At 48.6% G+C, this 14,623-nt stretch overlaps 1 protein-coding gene across 1 annotated transcript in view; it reads right to left on the reverse strand.

Annotated features, from left to right (window-relative positions):
• Nucleotides 1-1,568: 1,568 nt before the first annotated feature.
• The window catches only part of WDR93 (WD repeat domain 93), a 37,711-nt gene continuing 24,656 nt past the window's right edge, over nucleotides 1,569-14,623 (reverse strand). The window contains exons 14-17 of the mRNA XM_036843543.1: nucleotides 12,847-12,910; nucleotides 11,003-11,159; nucleotides 10,438-10,639; nucleotides 1,569-1,923 (exon numbers count right to left, since the gene is read on the reverse strand). Coding sequence (XP_036699438.1) covers nucleotides 1,824-1,923; nucleotides 10,438-10,639; nucleotides 11,003-11,159; nucleotides 12,847-12,910 — 523 coding nt within the window. The 3' untranslated portion in view covers nucleotides 1,569-1,823. The remainder of the gene's footprint in view (nucleotides 1,924-10,437; nucleotides 10,640-11,002; nucleotides 11,160-12,846; nucleotides 12,911-14,623) is intronic.

Below are 14,623 nucleotides of genomic sequence, written 5' to 3' on the forward strand. Positions count from 1 at the left end.
TGGTGTCGGCTGCATGTGACTTTGGAAAGGGTGGACAGGGCACCTTTGTTGTCTCGGCCTGTTCAGCGCCCCTCCTGCCTTCATCCCTTGCAGCCTGTCATTTTCTTTTCTCCAGACAGCTCCCCCTTCCTTAGTTTGGGTGGCCATGACCTCCATGCCCCCCCAGGGATGGGCACGTGTGCAGGCTGGCAAGGTCGTCATGGTGAGTGGTTCAGGGATGTGACCACATGCAGGCCGGTGAGGAGCAGGCTCAGGACTTTGCTGGAACCATTGAGAAAGGGACACTCACTGTGGGTGCTGTTGGTGGCCATGTTGCCGCCCAAGCAGAGGGCCTACCTGGAAAGGGAGTCAAAACTGAGAGGCGGAGAAGGATTCCTGCTCTTATCCAACACCGGGGTCCAGCCACATGGAAAGCATTACGCCTGGACTTTTACACTGCATGAGCCAACAAATTCCCCTTGTTGCTAAAGTTAGTTTGAGTTGGGTTTCTGACACTTTCTGTTGAAAAAGTCCATCAGGATTTGATACAGGCTGTTCCAGGCTGTGTAACCTGTGTGTCAATTTCCCTCTCATGTAAAATGGGGGTAATGATATCTACATTTCACAAAGCTTATATGAAAAATACACACACCACGGTAGATGCCCCGTAAATGTTAGCTCCCTGTCACATTTAGGTGGCGTGTAAGGCCAAGACTATCATCCTAAGTTTTCCTTCCTCATCTCAGAGAGAGCTGCCACCATGCCTACTGTGGAAAAGGATTGTTGTAGAAAGTTATTTTTGCTGCTGTGTTTTCATTCCCATCCGGGGGAGGGCAAGGGGCAGAGTGTCTCAGGCGGGGACCTCTTCATCCAGGGGACATTCAGCTATAGTCAGTATCAGCACCATGAGGGCGGTGTCGTGCCAACAAAGAGTGTGTGTGACCCAGGGGAGAAGGTGGATGGGGACACAAAAGCAGCTGCGGTCACAGAACAATGCAAGCATTTGGCCTTGGTGGGCGGTCTTGGGAGACGGCCGGAGGCACTAACCACTTGCAGTTCTCAAAGATACCACACGGTGTCCTCGGAGAGGCAGATGTAGGCCTTGAGCTGCAGGGGACTCCTCCACCCAGTTTTCCTGGGAAGGGCAGTTTCTAGAAAAGAAAAAGGCACCTCTCCGCCCTCTTCCTGTGCCCCTAGGTACCCCAGCCTCCTATAGGGTTCCCAGACCAGAAGGCAAGCGGCAGTAGTGGCACAGTTCCTGCCTGCCTCCTCACCTGCCCCTACTTTGCCTCTCATACCTGTGTGACCTCAGGCAGTCACTCAACCTCTCTGAGCCTCAGCCTCTCCAAAGTGATTCCATAAGGTTATGAGACAGCAAAGAGAGGGAAAAGAAGTAGGCGGAGAGAAAAGGAGGCCACACAGTAGCTGGGGTGGACTGGGCGTCTTGCTCATTTGAACAAAGTGGCTCCTGGTCCTATGAGGCAAGTGGTCCTCACAAGGCCTGGGACTCTGGCTGACATCATTGCCTGGGCCCTGCTGGGGGTCTGGACTGGATGGGAATGAAGTTTACACACCACAGCAGCTTTGGAGTCTGGAGACAATATCGCTGTTTATTTAGGTGACACATCTGCCCGCCTGAGGATTCCAAGTGGCTTAGTGGTTGAAGGCCCCCCAAACTGGGCCTCTCCCCTTGCTGGCTCTGCAGAGGTCCCAGACTGCAAGTCTAGGCCCCTTAGGCCTACTGAGCTGCAGCCCTTTGTCACCGTGTCTCTTGACCTCACAGCATTCCAGGGCAAAGCCTGCCTGCTGCCAACCTTTTCAGAGAGCCCAGGGCGGCAGCCCTGTCACTTCTTGAGGTTCTCTCTTTGGAGAAGCAAGGAATACCTCTGCAGCCGGGTCCAGTGCTCCTGTTCTTTCACCTTGTTCTTCACCGGCTTCTGAAAGCTGTGGGCCACACAGTTGATGAGAGGAACCTACTTTGCCCTGCGTCCCCCCCACCCCCACCCCGGGGGCTCCTAGGTCCCCAGGGCAGACCCTGACCACCCTGGGCTGATATAAGAAGCTCTCCAAATGACACATCCGCTTCCTGTCTGTGTTCTCAGGACTCAGCCTGGTGCACAGAAGGCGCTCGAAACAGCTTTACTGAAGGAACAATATAGGTCTAGCATCCTAAACTAGGAAATGTACAGTGATAGGAGGCATGGTGAATTTACGAACTAAAAGTCCATTTGCAGGACCAACGTTAAATACATCCGAATGCCAATAGTTACATTTAACAAACATTCCTTGAGCATCTACTAGTGACCGGCACTGGTGGACGTGTTGGAAAGATCAAAGTGACTAAAACAGCCGCCCCTCCCCCCAGTTTAGTAAGAGGGACAAGAGGAAAAGAACATTTGTAATAGGAGGCATTTAAGAGCAATAGAGGTAGAGTGCAGAGAGGAGCACTCCCTGCCTGGGGAGTGCTCGCAGAAGATAAGATTTTTGAGTTGAGGTTTTTTAAAAAAAAATAATAGGTTTTTAAAAAATAACAAATAAATGCATAGTCAGTGTGGAAGAATCAGAGAAGCCCAGGGTCACCCCTCATTCTGCACGTAGGGCTGGTCACCGCAAGCAGGCAGGAGGGGGCCTTCATTCCGGGGAGAGGATGCAGGTTGCTGCCAGCTTCCCGCCTCTGGTGCCTGAGTGAGCGACGTTTTAAAAAATGTTTAAAAACTTAGGGCAAACGGGAGAAGAGACACTTTTGTGGGGAAAGACAAGGACTGCAGTTTTTTGCGGCTCTGCCTATGGGACAGTCACATGGAGATGTCTGGTACACAGTGCATTAAAGCATTTTTTTTTTAACTTAAAGAAGTAACCTATGCTTTGCTTTAAAAAAAAAAAATCAAGGATACAATTGAGTATACAATTAAATCTCCTTCTCACCTCAGATCCTTATTTTCTGTTCTCAAAGCAACTGTAATTAACAACTCCTTATAAATCCTTGAATACTGTTCATACACACAAGTAGAGACATGCATATAATCTTTTTTTAAATTTAAATGGAAGTGTGCAACACACTGTTGTGCCGTCTGCCTTTTTCACTGAAAATGTATCCTGGCAGTTGCTTCCAGGAGGCACTCAGATCTGCCTCATTCTCTTTCCCTACTGATGACACTTGGAGATTCCAGTATGCAGTGTGTGTGTGTATATGTGTGTGTTGGGGTGGGGAGCGGATGGGCAGGGGGCAGGCAGAGGGTGTGCAGGTTAGAAACTCAGCCTTAGCCCCTCACTGCTTGTGTGCAAACCCAGCTCCTTCACTTATAAGGTGCTGACCCTGGACTGGCAATTTGACCTCTGTCTTCCTCGCTGTACTGTGGGGATGATAATAATCATAGTAAGAAACAAGATATGCCACAAAGTACTTAGCATAGTACCTGGCACACAGTAGGTGCTCAGTAAAGGTTAATTTTTTTTCATTTTTTAGAATTGAAGTATAGTTGATTTACAATGTTGTGTTAATGACTGCTGTACAGCAAAGTGAATCAGTTATACATATATATACATTCTTTTTTTAAATATTCTTTTCCATTATGGTTTATCACAGGATATTTTTTTAAAATATTTATTTATTTATTTATTTAGGCTGCCCCGGGTCTTAATTGCATAATGCTGACTTCTTAGTTGCAACATGCATGTGGGATCTAGTTCCCGCAGGAACCAAACCTGGGCCCCATGCATTGGAAGCGTGGAGTCTTACCCACTGGACCACCAGGGAAGTCCCTATCATAGGATACTGAATACAGGTCTCTGTGCTATATAGTAGGACCTTGCTGTTTATCCATTCTATATATAAAAGCTTACATCTGCTCACCCCAACCTCCCACTCCATCCCTCCCCCAACCCCCTCCCCCTTGGCAACCACCAATCTGTTCTCTGTGTCCGTGATTCTGTTTCTGTTTCATAGGTAGGTTCATTTGTGTCATATTTTAGATTCCACATATAAGTGATATCATATGGTATTTGTCTTTCTCTTTCTGACTTACTTCACTTAGTGTGATAATCTCTAGTTGCATCCACGTTGCTGCAAATGGCATTACTTCATTCTTTTTTATGACTGAGTAGTATTCCATTGTATTTAGGTACCACATCTTCTTTATCCATTCATCTATCGATGGACATTTAGGTGGTTTCCATGTCTTGGCTATTGTGAATAGTGCTGCTATGAACATAGGGGTGCATGTATCATTTTGAACTATAGTTTTGTCCAGATATATGCCCAGGAGTGGAACTGCTGGATCATATGGTAATTCTATTTTTAGTTTTCTGAGGAACCTCCAAACTGTTGGCTGCACCAATTTACATTCCCACCAACAGTGTAGGAGAGTTCCAGTAAAAGTTAATTATAATAATACTATTGCTGCTGCTAAATAAGTGGAAGTAAAATTGCTGGGCGGAGGGGTCAGGACAACGTGGAATCAGTGAGCGACCAGCCAGGAGGCAGCGCATAGATGGAACTAGGGCAAGTTTTAAAAGGAGGACTGAAAATAAAGTCATTAATCTGTTCAAAGAAGACGTGGGTGACTTTTAAAATATAATGTTGGAGTGTAGAAGGGCTTTCTCTATGATCTAGTAATAAATAATGGCTAACCTTTACTGAATGTGCCAGGCAATGTCCTATGAGGAGATAGGACTGTCACTGTTTTACATATGAGGGCACTGAGGTCTGACCCGTCACACAGCTAGAGGCCCTCGTCTACCCCCCATCGCATTGCAGACTTGCACCCTGAATTTGAGGCTCTTTACAACCGCCCCTCAGCAAAGCCTAAGGGAGAAGATGGAAAAATACCAAACTTCTGTTTGGCTAAACAAGCAACCAAAATTACTCCTATCCAAAGACAAAGCAGGAAAAATTATTCACAACATATTAACAAAGAACTCTTAAAATCAAAAGAAAATGAACTCACCAGTAAGAAAAAGACCCAGGTGGGGTCACAGAAGGAGAGAGAGAAACATACAATAGATGTAACACAAAGATGCTCAACCTTGTTAATTTCCAAATTAAAATAGTAATGAGCTATCAATTTTTATCCCTCATATCTTGGCCAGTATGGGGAAGGGGTGAGGATGCAGAATGAATCCACCGTCTCTGGAGGGCTGGTGGGTACAACTATCCCAGTTCAAACATGCCTACCCCGTAACTCTGAAAGTCCACCTCTAATTTACCCTACAGAAATATTAGGAAAAACTCACAAAAATGACTGGTTGAGGATGTTGTCTGGGAAAGTGGGGCCAGAGTGACACCCATGGTGAGTCTGCAGTGGGCTGGGGCGCAGATGGGAGAAGAGGACACAGAAGTTGGGTGTGGACTGATTGCTGGGAGCCGCGCTCTGGGCGGAGGAGAAATAAGGCGGCTGCAGAGCTGGGAAGGCGCTTGCTTGTTTTCTAACATGGGAATGTGGTTGGGACACATGCCTGTGATTAGGACAGTGGAGGGGAAGAGGTCACCAACCAGATGGACAGTAAGGTCTGGGTGTCCTGGGGGAGGAGATGGCCTTGGGTATGAGCAGGATGCCTCTTTCTCTGCATCAGGAGGGAGACAGGGCGTGGGGGGTGACCCAGGAGACCCGGATGAGAGGGCAGCCAAGGAACTGGCGTGCTCTGGGAAGTGGGAGGTGAGGTTATCCACCAACGGCCAGGGCAGGGGTGGTGGGAGCCGCCTGCCACGTGGTACCAGCACATCTCCCGTGTGCTTCCCCTTGGCAGTCAGTGCTCAGCGGTGAGGAGGGACAGGGGAGGATGGCTGTTCACGTGAGGCTGGGCACTGACTGTCAGGTGCCCCCTGGGGAAAGCCCTCTCTGGAGACTGAGACAACCTCCCTCCACCATCAGCAGGGAAAGGGTTTTCCTTCCCATGATGGCACAACAAATGTGACTGCTGTCTATTGTTTTGAAGCAATGTGTGTGCATACATCTTCCAAAACGATGGACTGTGCATCTGCAAAGTGGGAGAGGAGATGGAACATCTGTAAGGCCTCCCACAAAACCTCTGAATTCCAATAGCCTGATGGCATGCACATTTGGGATCTATGAGTCTATAAATAATTTTCCAGGGATACGTCCCTTTGTTTCTCAAGAAAGGCAAAGGAAGGTTAGGATAGGCCCACAATTTCCCTCCCAGGGATAGTAAAAACGGGGGTGGGGTGGGGTGGGAGGGTATTCCTCCTCCACCCTCAAGGGAAATGTCATCTGGTGTCCATACAGGGCCTGCCGACCCCCTCGCCAAGGGGGCGTGTGCCCTGTGGAGCTGGGACTGTTGGGTCAGCCCAGAAGCCCACCTTCTGCTTGGCCATAGGTAACAAAGGGGGCAGGGTGGGGTGGAGAGAGAGAGAGAGAGAGAGAGAGAGAGAGAGAGAGAGAGGCATTTTGTTTCTGTCAGCTTCCTGTGTCCTGAAATTTCTGTCTTGTGATCAAAAGTCTGACCCAGCCGAGATGGCAGATACTACAACAGGGAGTGGAGCCAGATGGAAATGGTGCCCTGGAGGCCCAGGCTGGATGGGAGCAGAAGCTAGGCCTGCGGAGGGGGTGGGGTTGGGGGCACATTGGGTACTATCTGGGCTCCTTTCAAAGTCCTAAAGGCAGGCTCCTTCACACTGGCTATTTATAAAAGTCCCAAGTGCAGGTTTTGCGAAAACAGTTTGGACAGACTATCGCGAGTTTGAAACTCTGAATCCATTGCCTTAAAGTTTCACCTAGTTTTAGGGCCAATGGAAACTGTTTCAGACACAAGGAGTAAATAGAGAAAAAAAAAAAAAAGATAAGATTAAAATCCTCGGACATATATGGTTATGTGTGAGAAACGATAGTAAAATGTTAATGACAGAATCTAGGTTGTGGGTATGTGGATGTTTACTGACTTTTTTCAAAGCTGCTGTATATTTAACATAATAAAATGTTGGAGGCGGGGTACTCTTTGGAAAAGCCCCAGGTGTCAGACCTCAGAGCAAGCAGAACAGGAAGAGCCTTCTTTAAATCAGTGTTTCCTAATTTATCTCTGGGACCCAATTCAGAAAATGGGTTGCCGTGAGGAATATGATTTGAATACTGTGATCAGGCCCAAGTAAATGTCCCTTCAAGCTAGGCCTGCCCCACCCACACAGTGCAGCCCCTCCCGGCTCCTGCTGGGTCCTCGGAGCCAGGGAGCACTTCCCTGAGCTCTTCCCTTTCCCAAGCTCCCACTGCCCGTCTTGTCCCTGGCCCCCGGCGCCCCACCTGGTCAGCCCTGCTGACTCCAGCCCTCTTCCCTGCAGAAGGTTCCCTGGGAGGCAGTCCCCTTCACCCCACCCAGCCTCTGGGGTCTCTCCCGGTGAGGGGTTGGGGTGAGGGACCTAGGGGCTAAGCTGTGTTGACAGGGAAGAGAGATGGTTGGGAAGGGGGAACTGGAGGAATCCCTCCCAATTCCCACTGGGGGCCAGGATAGGTCTCTGGGGTTCCAGAGACTGGAGGGGGTCAGGGCAGACGGACTGTCTTCTCATGAGAGCAGACCCAACCATAGCGGGGTGGGGAAGGATATTATAGACACCTTTCCCACGGAAATTACATAGTTGTTAAAAACCACTGTGACAAGGAAGTTTTTCTTAAAATTAAAAAGTCATTAAGTTGTATTCTGGAGTGACATAAAGCCAGATTAAAAAAGTGAACACGATCTCAACTTAGTAAAAATGCTAAGGATAAAACCTTAAGGAAATGTACTAACACATTAATGGCAGTGCTGGGATTTGGGGTGATGGGTTGTGGGTTATTTAAATTTTCTTCTTTGTATTGTCCTGTTTCCCAAATTTTACAAGTGCATATATATATATATATTTCAGAAATAATGAATAACCTTTTTTACAGTGGGGAATTACTCTGTTATGGTAGTAGCTCTACATGTGAAGCAACCTTATTGGGCTAATAAGCAGAGTTCAGCAGGTGTCTGAGTGGTAACGTCCACCTGGCACCCTGGTTGAGGGCGGGAAATGTCAGTTAGGGGCTGAATGTCCTGAGTTGCTTGGGCCCTCGGCTGCCAGCCAGGAGGTAAGCTGCCCAGAGCTGGAGCTGCTGGCCTGTGGTCCATTCCCAAGAGGAGGGCAGCCAGTTGGCTTTTGGGTGAAGTGGAGAGGCTCACCCTTCCTAGGCCAGTAAAAGGAGGGGGTTCCACAGAAAGGACAGAAATGGGAACACGCTCATTAAACAAGTTCTCTGAGCCTCATCAAACAAGAGTACCAGGAAGCTCCACACCATGACCTCCAACCCAGGAGAATGGCCCCACTACAGCCATGACCTAACCTCACACTCTTGACTTTTTTTAAAACCAGTATTTGAAATTTTCCAAAATCGTGCACATGTTTGATAGAAAAGCCGCAAAGAGGAAAAACAGAGAAAAAAATCACACATCCTTCATTACCCAAATATAACTACTGTTACTAGTGGTGTGTACATTTCTAGTCTTCTCTCTTTTACTCAAAATCAGGATTCTACTGTAAATAATATAATCTCTCTCCATCTTTTATTTAGAAAAATTTCAGACCTATAGAAAAGCTGCAAGTAGTACAACGAGCCTTCACCTAGACTCACCAGTTAGCATTTCCTCTCCCTCTCTTTCTCTCTCTCTCTATAAATATCTTCCTGGGTTTCAGCAGTTGTTAACATTTTCTCTTTCTTTCTGTCTCTCTCTACAAATGTGTTCTTAGACCACTTGAAAGTAAGTTGTAGACATCATAATACTTGACCCTTAAATTCTTCAGCTGCATCTCCTAAGGACAAGTCAAGTCATCAAGGGTCAAAATAAGAAACTTCCAGGTGAGGGATAGCTGAGCATTCTTGGTAAATCTTTAATCAGGGGAAATGTCAACTGACCCCTTCTTCACTGTCCTCCTCCCCCAAGACCCATGGACCATACTCCCCTCCTGGTGGGTGGGCACGCTTCCCCCCATGAGGTACTGGAAGCCGCCTGAGCAACACATTACAACCCAGGGAGGAACTGAATGCGGCGGTTAATGCAGTCATGGAGGAGAGCTGTGGTGCCCCCTCGTGGTGATATGTACAATCCTCCCAGGCATGAACTTGAATTCAGAGGGGACCCATCACCAATTTTGTACCTACCATTTACTGAGCGACCACCCTGTGCCTAGCACTTTACATGTATTTTCTCACTGAATACCTACGAAGCCTGGAGAACAGGCATCATCAAAATGTTCAGAACACAGTCTGGCACATAGTAGGTGCTCAATAAATATTTTTGAATGACTAAGGGAACTGAGGCCTTCAGAGGCTAAGTAACTCACCCAACATCTCCCCCAGTTAGTAAGTGATAGAGTCATAACTCAAATCTGGGACTCCCCTGGTGGTGCAATGGATAAGACTCTGCGCTCCCAATGCGGGGGGCCCAGGTTCAATCCCCGGTCAGGGAACTAGATCCCACGTGCATGCTGCAACTAAGAGTTTGCATGACACAACTAAGGAGCCTGCAGGCCGCAACTAAGGAGCCAGTGAGCCGCAACTAAGGAGCCAGCGAGCTGCAACTAAGGAGCCCACTTGCCGCAACTAAGACCCAGCGCAACCAGAAAAACCCTCAAATCTGAGTATCTTAGCCATTTCACTTCGTTCCTCGAGGGACACTGAGACCTTGGCAGGGAGAGCCCACCAAAGCCCCCCAGCTCTGTAGTGGCAGGTGGTGTGAGAGTCCACGGCTCCACTGATAACCCTCTTCCACCTGACAGGTATGGTCAGATCATGGCAGAAATTGTCAACAAGAATTTGAAAACCCCTAGAAGTTTGTTGTGGATGGATTGGAAGAGACCCCTGCTTCCCCAGAATGGACTGAGTACCATTAATGATGCTTTTATAGGAGGAAGGAACACAAGCAGAGTCCCTGTGAGGCTGGGGTTTACAGAAAGGGGAAGAGGAAAGATGTATCACATAATCGTTTATCTGGATGTCGGAGAGAGGAAAGGGGTCTTAGACTAGGGGCTGGCAAACATCTTCTATAAAGGGCCAGATAGTAAATGATTTAGGCTTTATGGGTCATAGGGTCTCTGTTGCAGCTGTTCAACTCTGCTGTTGTAGCACTTACATAAGTAGATGAGACATAAAGCAGTGGGTGTGATGTGTTCCAGTGAAACTTTATTTACAAAAACAGGCAGTGGGCCAAATTTGGCTGTAGTTTGCCAACCCCTGTCTTAGATGACTGTGTCTGATAATCCAAATATACTTAAAAAAAAAAATTGAGAAAGCAAAAAGAAAAGACAGTCTTGACAGGAAGAAAATACCAACTTGCAGCCCTTCTTTTCTTACCAGCCTGAATTCATTACTCCTTTTCTACCAGTCTGAATGAGATTTGAATGCTGAAAGGATCTTACCATCAAGCAAACCACTATTCCTTAGTCCAGAGACAACCCCGGGTGCGGTGCAGGGAGGAGATAGAGACCCAGAACTCTACCTCTTTTGGAAGAAATTCTCGCATCTTTCCTCCAAGGGCAACACCTGGGGGAAAGTTGTGTCATCCAACACATTAGCTTGAGGAATGGTGCAATTTCTTGAGATTTGTTCCAGGAGTGGGTAGGCCTCGAAATTAAAATAGAAAATAGAATTTGGGATGTCCTCGGCTTGGCTGGCAGATCCAATTTCATCTGGATGGTCTCCTGGGACGAAACAGGAACACCACGTTCTGTTACAGTGATCCCTTTCTCTGTGGCCTTGTAGTCCCGGCGGGCATGAGGGGCCGCTCTCTGCTTACAAAGCCGGGGTCACTGGGGTTGAGCTGTGAGGGGCTCACTTGATCTGGAGGAGCAGGGGTCCAGAGAGGAGACCTCGTCTGGCATTTTATCTAAGTGCCAAGTGAGGACTCAGCGGTGGTGTCCTGCTGGCCTGTGGTGGATGGGATGAGGCGTGGGGAGGAGACTGGGTGGGGTCACCCTATGCTTTCTGAGAGGACTGAGAAATTCAGGGAAACGGTCAGCAGGCCACAGGTCTGGGCAGCAGCCCTCACGATCCCCCTTCCATACCTCGGAGCAGGAAACACGGGTGGTGTAAAGACACGCCAAACACTGGCTTCCAGGGGACCGCCAGGTGGTAGGACCTTGGGGGAGCAAAGGCGCAGACGATCTGCGGCTTGGCCACATCCATGAGGTGTACAGAGCCATTGCTGGAAAAGATCAGCACCTGGGGAGCAAAGAGATGGTGAATGGGGACTTCTCCACTCTGTCACTCACCCCCGTGTGAAATAAGAAAAGCAGCTAGAAATAAAAAAGGAACAGAGAATTTTTTCACTCTTGGCACCCAGCCTGTGGCCCCAGCCAGACCGTTCAGGGGACAGCAGCAATGTGCGTGTTTGCTCCTATGGAGCCTCCAGCAGCAGCTGGCCGGCCCCAGGGCTGTGTCTGTTCCGGGCCCGTCCTTCCCCACTTGGCCCCGCTTCTCTTGCTACTTCCCCCTCCACACGGCCAGGATTCAGTTCTGCATCTGTGCCGTACCCTTTCCTCCCACCTCCTCGGGGACTGTTCAAGCCAACGGCCGCTCCTGCCCTGGGATGGAGCTGAGGCCTCTCTCCTGCCTGGGCTCTTTCCTCTCTGTAGATGAACATACTAAACTCACCGCCATCTTTAAAACCCCCCTTGACCCTACATCCTCTTCCCGCTGCCACACACTCAGACGCCTGAGAGAGCCTCTCCTCGCCCTCCCTGCACCCCGACCTCCCCTGCTGTCCCCCTTGCCATGGACACTGGTCTCCACAAAGTACTCGGTTTCTCTTCAGCACAGGACCCTGTGCTCTCGCTTTCTTCCAGTCCTTCTCCCTGAGCCGCCAGGAGCCCCCTCCTGGTTTTCCTGGGGCGCCCCTGTCCATCACTTCATGAGCTCATTTTCCCTGTCCCGGAAGACTTACAGTGTAAGTGATGGTAGCGCCCCCGGGAACCTCTTCTCTACGCACCTCCTCGCTCTGGCCAGCCGCGCTGCTCCCCACGGCTTTAACTACCGCTAACCGGCTGCTGAGCACAGAATCTACGCTTTCAGCCCTGGACTCTCTCAGAGCCTCCTCTGGGGGTCCTGTAGGCCCCTGACTCCCGGCAGGGCCACACAGGGAATCACAGGCTTTCCCTCCAGGCCTGTGTTTCCTTCAGTGGCCCTGTAGGGATTAGAGAATCAGCTCCACAAGCCGAGAGCAGCCTCAGTGCCTCCCTGTCCTCTGGCTGCAGCCCAGGCAGCCCTGGGCTGTGGGGCCCGTCTCCTCACTAACGCCGCTCCACTCGCCGCCCTGCCCTGGACACAGTTGGAGCTCCCTGGCTCCAACTCCCCTCTAAGCTTCAAGCTCCATCCCAGACAAGGGCCCCTCTGCCCCCACCCCCCAGCCTCTTCCCTCTCCACACCCCACAGGAGTCTGATCCTGCAGCTCCTTGAACTTCCTGCCGGCCTGGGACACGGTGTTCTCTCGCCTCCATGGTGCTGCCCTCTTAGTGCCCGTGGCTCAGCTCACTGCCCATCACTTCCTCCCCACCGACCTCTGCAAGCTGAGTTAGGAGGCCCCTCTCTCCGTTCCACAGTATCCTTTGCATGATATATCACAGCCTTTCTCAGGTTCTATTGCAGGTGCTTGGGGGCTCGCCTGTCTTCCCAACTGAACTGTGAGCTCCACGAGGGCAGGTGCTTTCTCCTTCGTGTCAGTGCCCAAAGCTAGTCTAGTGCCCAGCACACGATAGGCCTTCAACAAATATTGGGTTGGCCAAAAAGTTCGTTCGGGGTTTTCCCTAAGGTGGGATTAAAAACCCGAACGAACTTTTTGGCCAGCCCAGTATTTTTGGAAGGAATAAAGAATACATTCACTAAAGAGGAATGAGGGGCCTGAGGAACCTACCATGCCAGGTAAAGCTTGGACTGGGGCCACTGCACAGATGGCTTCATCCAGGTGCTTCACAGGCCTATAGGAAACAAGACACACAGACATCCAGACTTGAAGACTTTTCAAGTTTTGCTATCCTCTCCTAGGCATATATCCTGGAGAAATTCTTGTCTATAAGCATCAGGAGGCATGTCAGAGATGTTCACAGCAGTGAAAACTGGGAACAATCTAAATAAATCATTGGTAGGAGAATGCTTAAGTAACTGTGTTACATTATACGATGGGATACAATATAGCAACAAAAATAAAAGAGCTGGAGCTACATACAACATGTATGGCTCTCATGAACAATATCACAAAGCAAGTTACAGAATAAATAGCATTGAAAAACAAGTTGGAGAATATACATAATATGATTCCACTTACAGGTCCCCTAAAATATGCACAGCTAAACAATATATTGCTTGGAGATACAGTCATATGGATATGGTTAATTCTTAAAGGAAAACAAAGAAATGATGAATTTAGGAAAACATAAATAAATTTTAAAAAAAAGAAAAAAGAAAAAAGGGACTTTCCTGGCAGCACAGTGGTTAAGAATCTGCCTGCCAGTGCAGGGGACACGGGTTCAATCCCTGGTCCAGGAAGATCCCACATGCTGCGGAGCAACTAAGCCCGTGCACCACAACTACTGAGCCTGCGCTCTAGAGCCCGTGAGCCACAACTACTGAGCCCGCGCGCCACAACTCCTGAGCCCACACGCCTAGAGCCTGTATTCCGCAACAAGGGAAGCCACTGCAATGAGGAACGTGTGCACAGCAACAAAGAGTAGCCCCCGCTCACCGCAACTAGAGAAAGCCTGCGCACAGCAATGAAGACCCAGTGCAGCCAAAAATAAATAAAGTAATAAAAAAAAAAGAAAACAATGTGGTAGATTGAAAAAAAAAAAAGTAGACATAATATTTGGCAGTAACTCCCACTAAAAAGGTGGAGTCTATTTTTCTGCTGCTTAAATGTGGGTGTGGCCAGGTGACATGCTTTGTCCAGTGTCAGAGGCTTGGAAAGCATCAGTGAACCTTGCTGGCTTCTGGGAGCCCTCAGGCTACCAGGTGACGGAGCCTGAGATGGTCTGCAGGAGAGGCCGAAAGGAAGAGTGCCCCGGACAACAGCTGCCAACTGCCTGGTACGTGAGTGAGGCCGGCTTAGACATCCAACCCCTAACTGAGCTGCCAGCTGCCCAAAGGCACCTGTGAGAGCCAAGGCGAGACCAGCCCATAGGACTGACTGCATCAGAGACTAAACGCTGACTGTTTTCTTAAGCCATTAAGTTGTGGAGTGGTTTGTTATATGTAGCAATAGATAATTAAAAGGTGGTTAACTTGGAGGAGGAGAGAGAAGGATGTGATCAGGAAGAAGCACACAGAGAGTCTTAACTGAATTGGAGATGATCTATTTCTTAAGCTCGGTGATGGGTACAGTGTAGTTCTCACCACCCCCCTGATATGTATGCTAAATACACCCCCTCACACATATTGTACAGATCATTTGCCTGCATAAAATAGTTCACAATTTAAAAGAGAGAGAGAGAGACCCTTGGAGAAACTGATAAAAAACTATTTTGGCAGAAATGACCCTCTTCCTGGTCATGTGGGATATGAAAGATGTCATTTGTGCCATCATACAATTTATATATATTTATATATATATATATATATATATATATATATATATATATATATATATATATATATATATACACCCACATGTAAAAGACATTGGTGATCTTGAGAAG

This window comes from Balaenoptera musculus, chromosome 2, assembly GCF_009873245.2.
Source record: "Balaenoptera musculus isolate JJ_BM4_2016_0621 chromosome 2, mBalMus1.pri.v3, whole genome shotgun sequence".
NCBI lineage: Eukaryota > Metazoa > Chordata > Mammalia > Artiodactyla > Balaenopteridae > Balaenoptera > Balaenoptera musculus.